The sequence below is a fragment of the Rhopalosiphum maidis genome, chromosome 1 (genome assembly GCF_003676215.2).
Source record: "Rhopalosiphum maidis isolate BTI-1 chromosome 1, ASM367621v3, whole genome shotgun sequence".
Lineage (NCBI taxonomy): Eukaryota > Metazoa > Arthropoda > Insecta > Hemiptera > Aphididae > Rhopalosiphum > Rhopalosiphum maidis.
In genome coordinates, this window is record NC_040877.1 from 70585950 (window position 1) to 70606327 (window position 20378).

Consider the following 20378-nt stretch of genomic DNA (forward strand, 5'->3'; position numbering starts at 1 on the left):
AACCTTGGATTTACCATCTGAAAAAAAAAATGAAAATTACTAGAACTTTTTTCAACGGTCCTGACTATTTTATCGAAAAGACAAGTATATGTAAGTCACGAAGCCAATTTATGTTTCAGATATTTTGAAATGCGTGCTGGTAATTGGTTTGCTGGCAGCCGTATATCGTTCCCAAATAAACATTACGCTTTTTGTTTTGTTGACCAGGCCACTTACTTACATTATTTAGTCTTAATAATTATTATTAAATCATTTTGAAATAATATACAATACAGTTAGCTATGTTAAATTGCATCTTAATCACAATACTAAAGAATTGAATTTGTTTACTGGAAAATCATTGGTACGCATTCGCGAGTATTAATGAAGTCGTATTATTAATACATATATAGATATAAGTACCTTTAAATTCTACAAAATAATTAAGAACTAAAATAATATTTTTGTAATACAAAAGTGTCCTCAACCCTCCACCATCCATTTTTCGCAAATGAAACGTTTAAATAATATTTTAAAGTACATTATAATAAGATCTACATTTTTTATATTATTTGCTTTAAATTTATTTGAATTGAGAATATTTGTTTCATCATTGTATTAATGGGCTTAAGAAACAAACATATTTTTTCAATAAATAATTTAACCAAATATATAGGTACTACGATTGTAGTGGCTAATTGGCTAAACGGAGTATTTATAACTATATGCAGAGCGTATCATATAAGTTATAACGTACTGTTTTTTCTTTAATAATCACAGATATATAAAAGTAAAGAAGTTTAAAACAATTTAAAAATATTTATATTACCGCCAATTCTTTATGGTAATTTAAAATTTGTATTAATAAACAATTAAAAACTGTGTTTCTTTAAACGTTAATAACTGTTTTTTAACTGATTTTAGTAATGACTATTTTTTGACAATTTTAATTGCCTATATAATTAACATTTTGGTTCAATATATTATTAAAAATATTACCAAAAGTCTTGATTCTATGACCATCTAGGGTCGGTCAATTTATTAATGATTTTAATTGAAATAAATAGTTATTTCATATTTGTATTGATACCTATCCTATAAAATAATGAAAAGCTATTTACATATAATTCATTAGATTTCTTGTTTAAGTTTATAAAAAAATACGAAATTGTATTCAATGGCGATTAAAATTATATTTTCTAAAAGTACTTTGATTTTGGATTTTGAGGGAACTATATAGGTACTGCAGGTTTTATTATGTGTGTTTTTTATGTCTGAAGATACTTTTTGTGTTAGAAAATGTGTTGCATTGGTAAAAATTGAATTTACTGTGATTTTAGAAAAAAATAGTTTTAGTGATAGATTTTTTTGATAGATAAAAATATAAAATATCTAGTGTTTTCTTTAAAAAAAATGAGAATGAAATATAAAAATAGGGGAAATATGAGAAATACTTATGCAACACTAATTTTCGACAAAATCGATTTTTCATTTTTTATCACGGGTAAACTGGTATAGAATAAAGAATTAAACGTAGAAACGTAAAATGTTCACCAAATACTTATATTATAAATTTCTACATAAAATTTACAAAATATTTTGGATCTTTTTGAATTAATAATAGATATTTTAAAATAATTATCGCATTTTTAAAAAATGTTTTCTATAAATGATTAAAATAAAAATGTATATTCTCAGTCAAAAATAATACATTTTTTAAACGATCTTAGTGTTTTGTTGTAATTTTAAGAATACTAATCATGGAGACTAGAAACTTTTTACCACTACGTTTATCGTTATGACATCATTTTCTATATATATTAATATTTTCAAACTATTAAAAATAATATCAAATTATTTATAACACGAACCTAAATCACACTGTTTAAGTGACATACATTAAGTAGATCACAAGATACATACGTTCACTAATAAATTGTCAAACGGTGGATAAAAAGTGGTTAAAGGAAATTATGACAATTTTTATATTATAATATTGTACAATGGAACTTATATAATTATATAATATTATACCTGAAATAAAATGAAAAATTGACTTGAACTTATAATCTATAATCCGTCAAACATTTAATAAAAAATAGCATCAGTTAATATATTTTTTAAGGGCCTAAAATCTAGCCGATCGGCGATTACATTTTAAAGTAAATTCCCGTTATATTATCTATATTTTTGTATTCTAGTAAACTATATATACATCATAATTATAATAAAAATATTATTATTATAATTTGTTACATAATTATATGACGAGACATATTTATTAGTTTGATTTTAATTTGAGAATTTATTATCTCCGTATGAATAGCAGTTTACTTTTAATTGGTATTTGGTGCAGATATACACGCTAATAATGAATATTAGTCACAAACTCATAACTTACTAATTTCACATATTATCTGTTTTCATAATTTTCAATCCACTTGAAGCGATGTAAAAGATATACAAAATTATAAGATTTGATTCGAACGAACTTTGTTATAAACACACATTTGATTCATTAACAAATTACAAATTGACAATAATTTAACATTTAATCAAAGAGATTTTTAATGTAATTAATAAAAACTGTTTATATTATAATTAAATATAATTTTTTTTTTTTATTAATCGATAATAACATTTAAAAAAATTATCATTGAAAATTGTCACTTTGGCCGAAGTAATTTATTTTTATATGATTATTGCAGTCCTTTTTTTAAACAAAGAAAACAAATAATAATAATTATAATTATATTAAAAATTATAAATTATCTGATTAAATTTTAAAATAATTAATACATTTAAAAATATACATAATTTTAAAAACTACACAAAATGTTGCTTGTTTCCACTTAATCCTAGCTTTTTAGTAATTATCATATTATAATATAATAAGTAGTCATTCGTTGATATTTGAAAAGTAATAATTTATTTTTATTTTTTACAGATAAATAATATAATATTCTATTACCTATAAATTAACTAATTGTTTACCTAATAATTTAAATATTTAAATGAAAAATATATTTGTTATCTATTTGTATCTAATTATTTTCAGACATTTTTTTTAACGTGGTAAAAATTAAAAAGAAAAGACAGACATTAAAGTTATTATAACCAGACAGGTCTATATTTGTACAATTCTGAGCTCTGTATTAAAAAGTATTTATCTACAACAATTAACAAAAATGTTTATGATTTATATTATTTTATATACGTAAAAGTTTTATAAAAAAAAATAATTGTAGTCTGTAGAATGCAAAAAAAAATTTAGATTGGTGTGGTCAGTTTTTACCAAATCACAATATTGGGGCAGACTTGATTCTTCGAGGAAAGTCTATAATATTGATACAGTAGTGTTGGCAAGTTATTTATTAAACTACCTACGAAATAATTAGATAACCTGCTTGTTCAAATATTATAATTATTATACATAGTACATTTAATATATCAAATCAATTACATCAATAAACAAAATTGTACACAAATGTTGTTTTAATATTTAGTATTTATTGAATTCTACAAATCATAAATTTAAATCATAAAATGGAATTAAAGAATTAAAATGAGTTTAAAACTACAAATTGTCTGGAACGAAAAAAGTTAATTTATCTATTTTAGGAGATTTTAACTAATAGTTGTTATATTAAAAATATTCAATGTATATAATTACAAAAATATGTATAAAATAATGTGACAAAAAGTAGGTATAATTGTGCCCTATATCTATTGAATACTGAATTCACATTTAAAATAAATATATGTAGGTATTTTAATTAAATAAACATTTTAAATTATAAAAACATAATAAATAAATAAGTATAATAAACCAGTCTAATAATAAAATTATAACATACCATATCAGTAAATTATTAATTATTTATAAGGACATATTATTGAACACACATAATGCACAACCTTATAGTTAGATGAAAGAATACAAAAATAAAAACAAGGTAAACAAATAAATTAAATTAAAATTACAGGTAACATTAATCAGTCATTATTAAGTATATGTATATTTAAAGAATAATATTTAAAAAAAAACATATTTATCTAAGAGATCCTTATTAAATTCCATTTAAAATTAAGATCAAATATAAGTTAGTATTTGCATGTTGGCTGTAACCAATATACTGAATTTATTGAAAGTATAATTTTCATTTATTTTCATGTTTAATTGTTTGCAACTCTATTTGCATAGGTATAGTTTTATGGATATGTTTGTAACCCTTAGTTTTAAACTTTTCCATATCAGATTTAATTTCTATAATTTCTTCGCCATCATAATCCATAACTATATGTTTATCATATGATTCATTAGAATTATCTTCAATTAATAATTGTTTTTGTTTTTTCATTTGGCTATGTTTTTGTTTTAATTGATAGGTATTGTGTCTTTGAGCGGCTTCTGCAAACTTCAAGTTGCATTTAGTCATGTTATTCCTAAACCTTAAGTATACAGTTGATGGTTCCATTTCATTGTTTAACTCTTTGGATATAGCTGTCCATACAGGACTTGTACAGCTTGCAATCAAGTCGTTATGAAATATATCATTTTTATATTTATAAATGGCATCATAAAATACATCATCATTCAAATTTGATGTTTTTATATAATTTTTTTTCTCCATCCTTGCAGTTTGTTCAGATTTTAGCGTTTCTTTCCATGATGTTTCTTTTGATTTAATTACTTGGATTCGATTTTTAATTACAGAAGAAGATTCGTTAGTCCAATCTGCTAAACACTTTTTAATTAATTTTGTTCTACATGAATCACTGTTTTGTCGAAATTTCCAAAATGCTTCATCGGGAGAAAGTAAATTATTCATTAAATTTGAAACGTCTAACCAAACGGGACTAGACGCCATAGCAAAAACACCATTATTGATAATGGAATGTTTGAAAATTGATATTGCATCAAAGAACATTTCATCTTCAATGCTTTGGTCTTCAACAGAATAAGAATCTTCATCTCCTTCCTGTAAAACATTGTTTAATTGAAAATTTCCAAATAATTTCCCTTGACAATTATGAGTGTTACGTTTAAACCTCAAATAAGCTGTTTTAGCTTTGATTGCATAATTGAGATGTTTCGATATATCATTCCAAACATTATCAGTAGATGGAACTATACAGTTATTTTTCACTAATCTATTTTTGAACACTAAACAAGCGCCAATAAAGTCATTTTCTTGTACATAGCCAACTTTTTGTCTCATGGATATCAAATCTTCAAAACTAGTGTCTGCATCACCCTTTGTGTAATCGTGGTCCATCTGAGAAGTAATTTTTGATGAAATTGGTGAAGAAGTTATTTCATTTTTATCTGTTTCGCAAGCTTCTAGAAGTTTCTGTTGGCAATTGTGTCTATTTAACATAAAGTTATTATAAAGAGTTAATGGTTTTACTAAAAAATTCAGTTTAGATGCAATTTCTCTCCAAATTGGATCACTAGGTTTAGCATGTGTTCCATTTTTAAGTATAGAGTCCTTATGGTTAATTATCACATCTAAAAATTTATCTTTATCAATACCTTGAGAACGGCAAAATTCTTTTTTTGAAGATTTCAACAGCTTTGTACGACAACCATCAATATCTTTAATGAATCTCGTATAAATTTCTCTGGGTTTCAATGCATAATTAATTTTTTGACTAATCTTTGTCCATACTGCATTATTAATATTTGCAATAATATTATTGTTTATAACTGATTGTCTGTGTGCAAATATAGCTTCAAATAAGTCGCTTTTAGGAACAGAATTAACACCAAAAAGTCGAGTACGGCAATTTTTATAATCATTAATGATATATGAATAAACATCATCTGCATTCAAATCTTTCAAACGACTTGATATTTGTTTCCATACGGGGTCGTCTTTTAAAGCTATTTGTCCATTGGCTAGTAAAATAGAATCCTTAAATTCATTAATTACTTCAATAAAATCATCATTTGATCCATTGGAAATATTACATTCAACTATTGTTGTTAATTCAGTCATACTTTCAGATACTTCTGGATGTTCTCCGGAAAACACACTACGTTCTGTTTTAAGAGCTTGAATCATTTTTGTTTTGCACATATCTTTATCCTTAGAAATAATGTCATAGATGACTTCTGGAGATAATTCAGAATTTAATCGAAGAGAAATTTCATTCCAGACGGGATCACTTAAATCTACAACTTGATCACCATTCATTATTGAATATTTATACAAGCATATTGTTTCAAAAAACTGGTCTTTATTAATTGTGTCTTTGCAAGTAAAGTCTGTTAATAATTCAGTGGGTTTAAGAAGCCTATTTAAGCATAATTGGGAATTTCTTGTTACCCTGAAGTATACAGTTGCTGGCTTCAACGTATCGTTAAGATCTCTTGAAATTTGAGTCCAAACAGGATTTGAAAATTTAGCTATTTCACTCCCATTTTGTAAAATATCATCACGATATTTACATAATACGCTGAAAAATGCTTCATCAGATACACTATTAGGCTTGTTTAACTTTGGAACGACTAATGGAGTGAAATTCTCATCTTCCTTACATGCCTCAATAAGTTTAGTCTGGCATAAGTCATGATTACGAATAAATTTTGAATGGACATCAGATGGCTGCAAAGCGTAATCTAACATCTTTGCCACTTCATTCCAAACAGAATTATTATATCTTGCTATTGAACCATTTTGTATAATTTTTTTTCTATGAATGTATAATGCTTTGAAAAATTTTGAAGGATCTTCAAATTTCAAACTTTTTTTTTTTACTTTGTTTTGAAGCTTTTCTGTGGATGGTACAAATTTTCGACTAGGAACGTCATAGGTTTTGGCTTTAGATGGGTCAAGTTTACAATGAGTAAGCAATTTTTTATGACAGTTGTGGGTATTACGTTTGAATCTTAAGTAAATACTATTGGGCTTTAAAGCATAGTTTAAGTGCGCTGAGATTTGATTCCATACAGAATCCACACTTGGCGCTACCTCTCCATCCTTAAGAACCTTATCTTTGAATACGAACAAAGCATCATAAAATGTTTCATTATCAACATGACCCGGTCTTTTTTCAACAACTTCATGGTGCATATCCGTTTTCATCATATGGTTTAGTATGGATATATCTGTAGTTTGACTTTTAGGGTCTTTAAGATATGCTTCAATTAACCTTGTTCTACAAGAATGTTTATTAAGAATAAAACGGTTGTAAATACTTTTTGGTTTAAGAATATTATCTAATTTTGAAGCAACACGTTCCCATATATGATCAGAAGAACTAACAATACGACCATCCTTCACAATTTCATGCATAAATTCGAGAAGTGTACGAAAAAATGTTTCTCTAAACATTTTCTTTTCACTCTTATTCATTGAAAAATATTTTGATGTAGATTCACGCTCAGTGTTATCATCAGGATCTGATTCTGGTTGGTGCTGGTTTTGATTCAATTTTAACATGAAATGATTAGAAGGTAATAATATACCAGATACGGGTTGTCCTTCGACATTATTAATTAATAATATCTGATTTGGCTGGACGGATGATGTAGATGGTACAGTTAATGATGTTTTCTCTGATAATTTTGTCAAAGTAGAAGAATTGATAAGTTTAGTGTTTGGTTGATTTTTAAATGTATTCATTTCTTCGACAGCTTTACATATGGTTATGACCGACATTTTTAATCTGAAACATAAAAAACACATATAAAGTTATTTTGAACTTAATCTTACTTTATGGTACATACGTAAATTGTATGTATAGTACATATAGTACTATATATTAAATAAAATATAAATTTATATAATTAATATTAGAAAAGCACATTTTTTTTCTGAAAACTATATTATGATAAATAAAATCTATTATTTATACTTCCATTTCACAGAAGTCCCCAAAAAAATATTCCACAACATTGATACTAATTTTATGCAGATATTGAATAAATTTAATAAGTGTATGATAAATACATAGTTAAGTTAATTGCATATATAGATATTAAAAATCTAGAAAAATACCTATGTATTAATATAATATTATAAATATAAATATTTTTATATAAAAGTAAATCTATAGTGATTTTGTTAAAACAAGAACTTTTAATCGTAAGAGGCGATTGATAGGAGGTAAGTTAAGCAGTAACCGCTACTACCAACCATTCTCAATATCTGAATCAGAACCAATGGCGATGAAAGAATTTGGAATTTGGTTTCTGAAGCAAGTGATTAAAGATACCGGAATAGAAACATCCTGAAAGTTGAAAAGTAATTATAAGTGACAGAGGTAAGTGGAGAGAGACATCAATAATCATATAACTAATCTTTGAATTAAAAAAAAAAACTATAAATTTAAATATAATGTCCTAAACGTCTTTATAGCGAAAAAATATTTTAAACAAGTGAATAAAATAAATTTTACAATCAAAATTGATTATAGTCATTTTAAATTTTAAATTTTTTAAGTTATAAAACAACAATAAATTACTGTTTTTTTTTTTAGTCAATTTAATTGCTTTTGGATTAATGTAATATGGTTTGTACTCTGTAATTAGAAACATAAGAATTCATTATTAGTAATTACTAATTAAAATAGGTATAAATGTATAATAATATATATTATACTGTTTAGAATAAATCGAATATGGGATCCAGTACCCACCCATTCACCTCTGAAAAGCTCTACATTAGCTACTAACTATAAATTACCTAGTAATTATACAAACTTCCGGGAAACACTTGACAAACTTACAATACAATTAACACATTAAGTAAAAAGGTAATGCGTTCTCGATGCGCGTCAAACTCTACTCAAATATGTGAAAGATAAATCTAAAATACCTACCTCACATTATAGTATTTTACCCACTGTATAATATTAATAATTTTCACTCCGTATGTACACATTTCCGATTTAGTAGAAAGAAGAAATAAACATAATAATATGTATCGTATAATATATAAATTCCTACATTTGCAGGTTCTCATAAGACCACATAGTGCCCTGGGTTCTATTTTTGAAACATTACTGAGGATCTCCCAAAAAAATTCAGATATAAAAAATCAACTGATTAAGTACAAAAATATATAATACAATAAATATAATTAAAATTATCCAATGTTTATCAGAGCATTTAGAATCTTTTATAAAATATTTTTTCTGTATGAAACTATGAAATATTAATAATACAATTTTATTTCGTGTTTAGTTTATATATTTATATTATTTAGCTGAATTACCTGGCTTTGCCCATGTGCAGTATTTACTTTCTCTAAATTAAATTCTTAAATCAACACACACAGACATAGTTGTGTTTTAAAGAAGAAAAAAATGTATAATCAATACTTATAATTAATCAAATACCAAATAGTAGTAGTAGCTGAATTACAAAAAAAAAATAATAATAATAATATTTACAAATGATTTTAATGGTTCTATAATTATAATTTGTATAGTTTAACTTTATTTAAATTTAAATATTTAAAATGACATAAGTCATAACTTCTTAGTATACCACGGAGTTTTATTTTGTGATAAATAAACGTATAATTCGTATAAATGGTCAAGTCTTCAAACTCCAGAAACTGCCACATAATATAATTGTCCATGCGAGAAATTGTTATTTTTCAAATCTACACCACAATAAGCTAAAATCTGACCTAGCGTTTTGTTTATTGTCGTTACAAAATAAACTTTTATTGGAAACTGAACTAGAAAATCGTTGGAGTATTATTATTTTCGGTAAAAATATTTTTTTCTCCTTTAGCACATCCAGTCAAATTTCAACTTCAATTACATTTTTTGTAAGAGAGGTGACACAGAACCTAATCTCTTTATAAAACCTAGGAGAATTCAAATTTCTTGATAATATGATTGAAGCTTCCACCATCAGTGATATTTTATGAAGAAGTATACCAGATGATGTTTGTGAGTTTAAGAACTCTGTAGAAAAATGTACCGGTTCTTCACTATCAACAACTATATCGATAGAAAAGTAATCCATTTCTAGTGCTTGAAATTCACCAATTATTTGCGAGTTTATTGTGTCAGCTCGGTTATTAGTTGTTGTTAAAATAACGCGTTTGCATAACCATCCAATACTTAGATTTTTTAAATGTTTAATATCTTGGTACACATTTTGTAAGAGTTGTTCCAATGAAATAAAATTGAATTGTAAATAAAAGATCACTCGAAGGCTCGTTTGGTACAACTTTGTGAAAAAAAAAATCGTCAATTTATTTAAATGGCGCGCTAAAAAACCGTATTCTTTAAATACATACCCTCCTCACCCTCCCTTCAGACAAAAAAAAAATGAAAAATTGGGTGACGTGGTGATACTAAAAAAGTAATTGGAACATCTCTATATGAAAAAAAAGGAAAAAAATTAAATATAATGTCGTCACAAAATTGGAACATAAAAAAGACGAAGACCTGTTCTTAAAATATAAAGAATAAGCAGGTTACATTGTAGGTAATACTAAACGATTCAATGTAAAAACTGTATATTATTATTATTGTTATTAATTATTTTACTTGAATGCAAAAATAAAAATATCTGAAATTCTTCATAGAAATTTGGTGTTGCAAATATCGGCGCGACATGACAGTTAGCCTTTGATGATTTGTATAATATTACCGTTATTATTTTATTAGTTTATTACCCTTACAGCTACATGTTTATTTGCTATATGGAGCTCATTGAATGCTTATTATTTTCATCATTGTTTAATATAACTAATATTGTTACCAGTTTTATTATTTCCATATTGAAGATTAGTGTTACACCAACGTCATGAATTTGAATGACCTTGGTTGAAGAATTCACTAATATTTTGCAAATCTCAACAACCATTTTTTATTATATTGATATATAATGATGAATGATGATTAATGAAGAGGCTCCAAAAAACTTTAGAATAGTTCTACATGTTCATGTATATTATTATTTGTTTATTAATGGGCTATAGTACATGATAGTTTAATTACATCTAATAGGTATTAACTACAACAAATAATGAGTAAATTATAGCAATATTTTGGCATTCGAAATATTATAAAAGCCTCATCGGTCCTTAATGACTATAGATATAGTATATACAATTATTAAGTATAAACATGGATGTAATTACGATGGCTAGGCTAAGATAAACACTTCCCACATCAGTTTTCGGTTTTATCAAGCTCAGACTATACCAGACAAATTAAGAGAGAAAACTTTACGTAAACACTTCTGATTTTAAAAACGTACATGGTTATAGTATATATACAATATACATCGATTTATAATAAAACGATCAGACACGGATCGCAGTAAAATATTCAGAACTTTTTTAATAAGAGAGGGAGAAGGCCGACACAAAACTGTATTAGACTTAAGCACAGTTGGATATTTATAGGATTTATCGCTTGAAGCCACGAAAGGTTTTACGCAAATTACAATTACAACATTTACACGAGAATTCTTTAATTATTTTACGAATCATTATCCACACATTAATGCAAGTACGAAATACGAATTATCGTGTTAAATTAAAATGTAATCGTGTACCTGACGTGTGTAAAATTTGATTCATTTAAATACCTAATATAATAACAAGATAATCCAAACGTAAAACAAAGTAACACGTACGACATATGCCTACTCCGAAAAAATAACGTCCCTTCCTGCACTCAAAAATCTCGGAAGCAATTCATTGAAATTAAAAAGAAAAAAACTGGGACAAATAAAATATTATTCATAAAGAAAAAAAATATTTTGAATAAAACAAATGTATAATTTAGATAGTTATTTTAATTTACAATATGAATTATGTAATTTTAGGATATATAATATTTTTAATTTATTGGAATTAATAATTTGGAATTCGATTTTACAAGTTACCATAAAAATTATATACATTTTAACACAATATAATACGAATTCGCATTAATGCATTAATCCAGAACATATTGAAGTCTTTTAATAAAGATTTTGGGATGACGGGAGAAACTTTTAAAAACCGGGACGTCAGGACACCCTACCTTCATCGCGCGGCTGCTTACAATGTTTGACCATGACCGTGACCGTAAACCATTCCCTCTCGGCTCTCGACTCAATCACTTTGATCCGCTACCACCGATTCGACCATTTGTGTGTGTACAAATATCTTACACAGCGTGATTCGATATTGAATGTCTACTCGCGTGACAATATTAAAATAATTATTTCGATAGTTTTTTTCAGAAAATCGTCCAGTAAGCCCCATGATCCATCGATTTTCAAGATATGAGGGGTACCTACCTATTATCTATACATTACGATATAACTATTATAATATTATCGTATTTAGACTTATCCACTTTTTATCCTTTTTTCGGAAAAAAAACTTTCTCCACACTTCCTCCTCAACGATCGTATATGCTCAATAATAACAATGCACCTATAACTATATAATAATTTTATGGAATTCAGACGTATCTTTTATCCAGTTTAGTAGCACTGGCGTTGGGTAGGTACCTACCACCTAATATATATTGTTTAATTGTATAACATTACATTATATTTTAATTAATACTTCTCTCCTCGTCGCCATAATATCTGTTCGTTAAAATTACCTCCACCGATTCGTCCCCAGTTAGACGGCCGCGTTCAACGCTGTAGGCGCCCCGTTTGGACTCAGTCGACTTTGTGCGACACTCGTACGCAGCGAACAGGTACACGCGACGTACTGCTCTAGTGCAATCCAGCCGACGACGCGGTTCGGGGTGCGCGAACCCACACCCGCGCACAAGCGACCGTTTTATTTATAGCGATGCGACGACGTGTGGCTTGACGCGTGCAGCTGCTGTCCGGCGCGCTAACCCGCCGCCAACTACTGCAGCCGCCCGGCCAGGCGGTCGAACGACGCCGTGCGCGCGTGGGCGAATCAATAATACGCATAAGCCCGATTAAGCCGTAAATCAATCCGCCCGGCGCGCCAGGACAAAGCTCTGAGCTGCGCGCGAGATGAAGGCGAAAAGTAAAGCTCGCGCCGCCGCCGTTTGGCGCGAGCAGTGCAGTGCCGCCAACGTCACCATCAGACGATGTCGCCGCCGCCGCCGTTTACGGATCCCGCCAATATTTCGACGACAACAAAATACAAGCAAACCGTGATCACAAACGACCCCTTGATAACTGCTGATAACGGATACCGTTTGGTAATCGGTCGAAAAATCATAACTAAAATCTAAAACTACGACGAAATCGTTACGCATTACTTCGGTCGAGAAACTCCCATAACGAATCATTTATTATTATTTCGTTGGGTTTTCTCAAATCCTCAATCGCGTTTTGGGCGGGTACCGCATTCGAGCGATAGAAATACTTGGCACCATTTCCGAGCCCGCACGCCATGTCAAAGTCGTCCGGTTCCAATGACTTGCGCACCGAGCTAGCCGAGCTCGTCAAACGCAAATCAGACATTGCTGTAAGTTTGTATTTTACGGATGATTCGAATGCGCTTCCAGTTATAAAATCGTAACTGTGCACGACCAACGCATCCGTTGTTGACTTGTTGTGGTCAAAGAATATTTCTAAACTACGAATGTGTCTACTAATTGGTCGCCAATAGCCTTATCCCATTATAAAACCCTACTTTTAGTTCGTCTACGAACTATAGATTTATCTGGTTTAGAAATGTTGTCCCAAAGGTTAGGTAGGTCATAATTTTACGTTATATCTGACGTATTACGTAGGGTTGTCACAATCATAACAACCGGCTCTAATCATCCAAACTCCTTGATATACTTAATTTAGTAGTTTATACGAAAATGCAAGAATTTGAGCCAGAGATACAGTACGTGTTGATACAACAATTTACAATAATAATTATATTGTGTTAACCAATTATATAAATTATAACTGATGTATACAAAAAGTTTGTACCTACCAATAAAAATTCATTTATAACTGGCACTGTTTATGAAATTAAAATGTTATAATAATTGTCATTAACATAAGCCAATAGAAAATAATTGATTCTTTTCATTATTATTTATTATTCTACAGCTACAATTTCAAACAACTATTATAGATTTGTTTATACCTACTATACTCTAGCATTAAATATTTAAATTTATTATAAAAATGTTTTTACATTGAGAATTACATTTTATAATAACTTTTAACACCGACACAATAGTCTCAATATAATTTAATTTAAATATTTGTATGAAATTATTTTTAAAACTAAAATTTATTTGTGATTTCAGGAAACCTTAGCCAATCTTGAACGTCAAATTTATGCATTTGAAGGAAGTTACTTAGAGGACACTCATTTATATGGTAATATCATTCGTGGTTGGGACAGATATCTTACATCAGCTAATAAGCTCCCTAATTCTAAAAATGAACCACGTAACAGAAAATTTAAAGAGGCTGAGCGACTTTTTTCTAAATCTTCTATTACCTCCATGGCTGTAAGTTTTGTTTTCTATAAATAATAATTTTATATAAGTTTTTTTTTTAAACTTACCTGAAGTAAATAAAATGAGTTTTTGGACTGCAAGCTCATTAAAATATAATTTGTTATAATTTGGTGATGTCTTATGTTATTATAATATAACTGTTATGATACTATCATGTGAAAATTAAAAACATAGTTTCACTTATAGAATAATGATAAAAGTAATAAATAGTTATATTTTTATGTTATTAATAATCAAAAATCAATAGTTATAAATTGTACTTAAATAATTCGATCTTAGTTTTTTGACATATAAAATTTAAAAAAAATGTTTTGTTTTGAAATTAAAGCTTTATTTTTGCACATTAGCTTCATTATTTGCTATTATTCTGTAGATCGTCATCTCTACTGGACACTATCACACTGAGCATTTGTTGCTTGCATTAACAAGTTTATTACATAATCTGCATTTTACTTATTAGTGACTAACTACTTATACAGTTATTTTATACTATAATAAAAATATTGTACTTGGTTTTAATTTATTTAAATTTAAAAGCAACAAAATCTTTAAACCCTTCTTCAGACTTATAAATATTAACTATATCTGACTTTATATATACTTATAATTTTAAATTATGTTTTTCCAGGCTGTGAGTGGTTTAGTAGAAGCTCAAGAAAAAGGTATTTACATAATTATTATACTTTTTTATTTAATCCAGTCAAAATTAATTTAATATTATTAATATGATATTTATTAATGTTAGCTGAAATAAACAGTGAAACTGAGTCACAAACCGGAAATAGCGGTAGTGAAGATAATATGACCAAAGAAAGTGGAAAATCGAATAGTTTAACAAATGGCCCAACCACCCCTAGAAATCCTTTAGCTTCTGCCAAACGAGCGTCTAGTACTAAAAAAGTTAAAAATCGATGATCTTCATTTAACAAACTCAATAGAGTAAGTATATAACTTCTACTTAATATTAATATAATACTATGTGAGTATGTGACTAATGATCCATAAAATAAATTTTTAACTATTTTTATAATATTATTGTCTTTGTATTGTATTTTTACATATAATAAATAATTGAGAATCAGAAGTTAAAAATCTTAGATATAAAATGTTTAATTAATCTACCTTACTACCTTAGTTATTAAATATTTTGAACTTTAACATCAGTCTACTAACTATTTATTAAATTATATATAATTGTGATATTCATATCTATCAAAATATTGTATAAAATTAAATGCATACCAAATCTGTTTTTAATAAATAATTTTATTTCATTCAGGTTTTAAAACAGTTCCAGCGACCGCAGTGAGAACCTAATGTTATGTTAATATTGTTTAACAAACAATATTTTTGTAAATGTGTTATTACTACTATAATCTAGAGCTTAGAATTATTTATTATTGTACGAACATAATTTTAACTGTAAATTATTGTACAGTAACGTAAAACTAAAACATAGTAGCACATTTTTTAACATAACACATTTAATAACAATTTTTAATTTTATTATAAAATTATAGTTTATAAATCAATTAACATTAAACCTTAGACTTTTATTAGTAATTATTAAGTTTTAAAACATCTAACTAAAAAATAAATTATCATATACTTAAATAAAAGCAAAAAATTTATTGAATAAATCTTTAAATATTTTAATATTTTGTTAATAAAAACTGAAAATCAAAATCTAAAATTAATATGACAATACTTACAAGATATTTAATTCCGTTTCAAATTAACATTTCTGCCAACTACATCAGCACTGCACTATCATCAATAATTCAATTCAAGTCAGTTTAATATTGTTTTGATTATGAACTACTGTAAAATATAATTTTTATCCATAATTATGTAAATAAAAAATACACTTTTCAAAACACAATAAAAACTTAAGCATACAACATGCAAAATAAGATAAAAAAAATAACAATGATTATTATTTTAGAACAAATTAGATGTTTTACTCTCACTTTGTCACTTAATATGTTTAGTCAGTAGTTGTATAGATTTCTTTGAATATATCAATTAAATATAATATAACCAATAGACAGAAGTTTCAATTCGTTTGGTATTCATTTCTCTTAAGTTTTTGAATTATTATTATTTTATCACTTTCTTTTGAAATTTCAAGACAGTACAAAATTATATACTGCAGTTCCAATGGTCAGACACACATGGAATTGGAGCACTGTTAGATTACAATGCTGTCTGCTAGAGACCAACAATTTGCATGTATCCATACATGTTTAAATACAAAAAATAAGGATAATAGATGTACACACAGAGCACTGCGTGTCTACATCAAATTAGAATTTCATACCAATTTGGTCAAGTAGAAACGACCAAACGCTACACTAATACATCGGTTTAGTATCAAAAGAATATATAATATTCAACACAAGGTGGATAAAAGTATTTGAATATTGTGAATTCCAAGTTACTAAAAATATAATATTAGAACAGATTAAATAAAATATAACATAATATAATTATATAAAAATAAAGCAATAATAATAACAATTTACAATTACAATTTGTTATTTAGATACTTTAATAATTAAACATAATAAATAATTGTAGTAATTTTTTATTTTTATGTCTCATAATTAACAAATATCACAGTTGACACTAAATATGATGAACTAACTTAATTATTGTAATTACTTGAACAAACAAATAATATTACCAGCTTATAACATACTTGAGTCACAATGCAATACATTTTTAAAGTACTGAGTTTTATAGACACAAAAACTAACTTAGGATATGACGACGTAACCAGAAGTCGATGCTGCATTATTAGTAAATCTTTCATGCCAACGGTTTTCTGTAAAGAAGCAATGAATATTGCAAATTAACCATAAGTCCACAAATTAACTATTATGTATATATATATATATATACATAAAATAAATACTCACGTGATAATAATACATTAGATCTTTCTTGAGATATAAGCCAATTGATAAAATAAAATAAAATTGGGATTAATAGTATAATAGATGAAATGACAAGTAAAACCCATTCTGAACCATAGTTGGATACGTGACATTTAAACTTTAAACTCCAATCACTTTGTGTGGTGTTAATCTACAATAAATCAGTGGTTAAAAATATAACTTTTACAGCAAATTGCCAATCGATTCACTCACCAAATCAACAACGTCCATACAAAAAGTATTATCATTTTTGTGTTTATTGTAGTAATTAGTTAAATTAATGTAGTATTGTTTGCAATCAGCACAAAGTGATGAGTTTGAAAGTTGTGTGTCATTTATGTGTTTTGATATACACTCATCTAAATTATCACCTCGTATCATTACTCCTTTTGTCTTGTCATTGAAAACAGTACCATTTAAACACACTAATAATAAAATAAAAAATTGTTTATATCACATTATCACAAATGTTAACAATAAGTTTTAATTTGTAGTAACTGTGTAAGTACTAACGTTTGCATGACGCTTTTTCCCACATGTCCAACACATAGTTATAGCTTGCGTAGACGACTTGTAACCGATCAATATTAGTCAATACTGCTCGACAGTCTACCTCGCTATCATTGTTGTGTAACTGTAAAAGAAGAACAAAAAAAAATAACAAAACCCTTAATTATTTCACAATTTTACTTACCTTTTGAATTTCTTCATATCTCTTAAATACTTGATTGAACTCGTTCACGCATTTTTCACATACAGTGATTGGCCGAGCATTAGTAACTACACACAGTGTGAACCTTGCTGTCTCATTAGCAAATGATTGCAGAAGACTTTGACATCCATCAGGCAACACATCTCTAAACCAAAAATTTAATCGAGAACAAAACAAAATTCGTTAGAAAATGATTTATTTAAAAATACTATTTGCTGATCCCAAAAATAAACTATGAACAATTTTTACGTACATGGTTGACGATATCGATACATTCGACGCCAATGACAGTTTTGCGTTCAAGTAAAATAAGTAAGTATAGAAAAAATGAACGATTTTAACCATGTCTAATGATTTAAAATATTGTTCTGTTAAAATATATCATAACTACAAGTGCACTGTGCGAGTTAAAAATTTCTGTATTTGTCAATAATGTTAGTCAAGCAAATTGTAAACATTTCTTGTGTCTACTCACACTCTTTATTAACTGAATCATTAAAAATCACTGTAATCATTTTTAATACTGCTCCAATCATATAGAATAAAAAACAAGTGTCCAATATAAACGCAGAGAAGTCTATTATCAGTACTAATAACCTTCATTATCACGGATTCACGGACGCGATTTATAACCTTAGAAGATTATTTATAAGTTTATAAACAGAAAAGCACAAATTTTTTTATTTTAATACATTACAATAAAGAAATTTGTGAAAAAATGTAAATAGAATACAATCTTATGATAGAACAATTAAAATCGATGCATCCATCATCGACCATATTGTCCATATTCATATAATAAAAAAAATAAATCTAAAATCAATCTGTTAAGACTTTAAGAGTGACGAAATTCGACCATAAAACATGCCTTCGTAAAAAAAAAAATCGAACACTGCCCTTTTGATTTTTAAAGTTTATTTTTCTGAAAATTTTGACTTTCAATATTATTTTATTCACATTAATCCCGTGATTTTTAATAATTTATTTAGTTCCGAGAAAAATTTTAAATTATTTAATACCCTATCAAACATCTGACCCGTGTAATAATACAAACATATTATCAAAATTAAAAAAATATTAAAGAACACGATAATAATGAGAATAAAACGTTGAAGCATCAAAATGTTCAGATAAATAAACTAAAAAATGGCTACCTTCGATTTTTTTTTAAATAATTAAATAAAAAATTTTTGTTTTAACTTTTTTACCTAAATGCTAAATTAAATTAAAACATAATATGCTTATAATCCTTATGACCTTATCCCTGTGAATCTTTTAAAAAAAACATTATTATGATATATCCCGATTTTTCAGGATAATCACAATGGGTAAATCCTAACGGGATGATACTGTATGTCTGTAAATTGTTGTTTTTTGTTTAAATATTAATTTCTTGGATCTCTGTCAACATTTACTGTAGACTGCAGTAATGTAGTACATAGTACATTTAACTGTAATACAATTTTATGGGAAATCTTGTATTAGTTTTTTAAAACTTCATAATTATGACGGATTTTGTCAACATTTAGTATTACTTAAGCCTTAAAACACTTTCAACACTTATATTATAAGAACAACATTTATTTGTGCGGTCTTGTATTAAATTTTCAATCTTTTTAAATGAACTTAAGAACTTTAAACAAAATTTCTATAAATTCTTAAATTTAAAACTAGTCTAAATGTATTTAAAATGTGACTGTAAATGAAAAATAATTATTAAAGTATTAGTTCAAAATTTCTAGAGCAAAACAATGTCAAAAATTGTACTTCAATTGCTCATAAAAAAAATTATGTGGCTCTATGCTGGATTTTTTTTAAAATTCTGATTAAAGACTCATTATAGTGAATCTTGTATTCAATTTACAAACATTAGTTTTAAGTTTTACGTGACAATAAAGCAGTTGTTGACTACATAAAACTATAGAATAATTTGGATACGATCATGAATTTCATAAATATTGTAAACAATTCAAATACGTACCAACAGGTTCTAAAAAAATGTACTCATATATTTTTTTGAATTGATATGAGAAAAACTTATTTGAAATTTTGTATTCAATTGCAAAACAAAAATTGGAAAAAAACTGAAAAAGTAAGTTTTAAATGTCTAGAAATAGAATAAAAGAGCCAAACTATTAAAAAAAAAATGCACCATGTCTAACAAAAGGTAATATAAAATATAGTCAATAATTCAAATCAATAATTGGGTATTTTTTTTTAATCATATAAAAAAAAATTGATATTGCCTAAAATTGGATTTACATAAAAATGCTAGTTTTTTCTTATTTTAAAAAACAGTTTTTATTGTTGTAAGCCCC

The 20378-nt window shown here is 26.9% G+C and overlaps 3 protein-coding genes across 3 annotated transcripts; 1 reads left to right on the top strand and 2 right to left on the bottom strand.

The window, feature by feature from the left end:
* Nucleotides 1-3850: 3850 nt before the first annotated feature.
* LOC113549796 lies at nt 3851-12802 on the bottom strand. The gene is made up of 2 exons (XM_026951258.1): nt 12559-12802; nt 3851-7653 (listed from the first exon to the last, which is right to left on the bottom strand). Exon 2 carries the CDS (start codon nt 7644-7646, stop codon nt 4140-4142), a length of 3507 nt encoding a protein of 1168 aa, XP_026807059.1. The 5' UTR covers nt 7647-7653; nt 12559-12802; the 3' UTR covers nt 3851-4139.
* Nucleotides 12803-13106: 304 nt separating this feature from the next.
* Nucleotides 13107-15883, top strand: LOC113560761 (chromatin modification-related protein MEAF6). Its single transcript, XM_026966817.1, has 5 exons — nt 13107-13409; nt 14194-14400; nt 15038-15071; nt 15155-15348; nt 15689-15883. The coding sequence occupies exons 1-4, from the start codon at nt 13335-13337 to the stop codon at nt 15322-15324; spliced, it is 486 nt and encodes a 161-aa protein (XP_026822618.1). The 5' UTR covers nt 13107-13334; the 3' UTR covers nt 15325-15348; nt 15689-15883.
* A 1097-nt stretch (nt 15884-16980) lies between these two features.
* LOC113560760 (osteopetrosis-associated transmembrane protein 1-like) lies at nt 16981-18608 on the bottom strand. Its single transcript, XM_026966816.1, has 6 exons — nt 18314-18608; nt 18043-18205; nt 17862-17982; nt 17562-17773; nt 17331-17499; nt 16981-17236 (listed from the first exon to the last, which is right to left on the bottom strand). Exons 1-6 carry the CDS (start codon nt 18403-18405, stop codon nt 17169-17171), a joined length of 825 nt encoding a protein of 274 aa, XP_026822617.1. The 5' UTR covers nt 18406-18608; the 3' UTR covers nt 16981-17168.
* Between the last annotated feature and the right edge of the window lie 1770 nt (nt 18609-20378).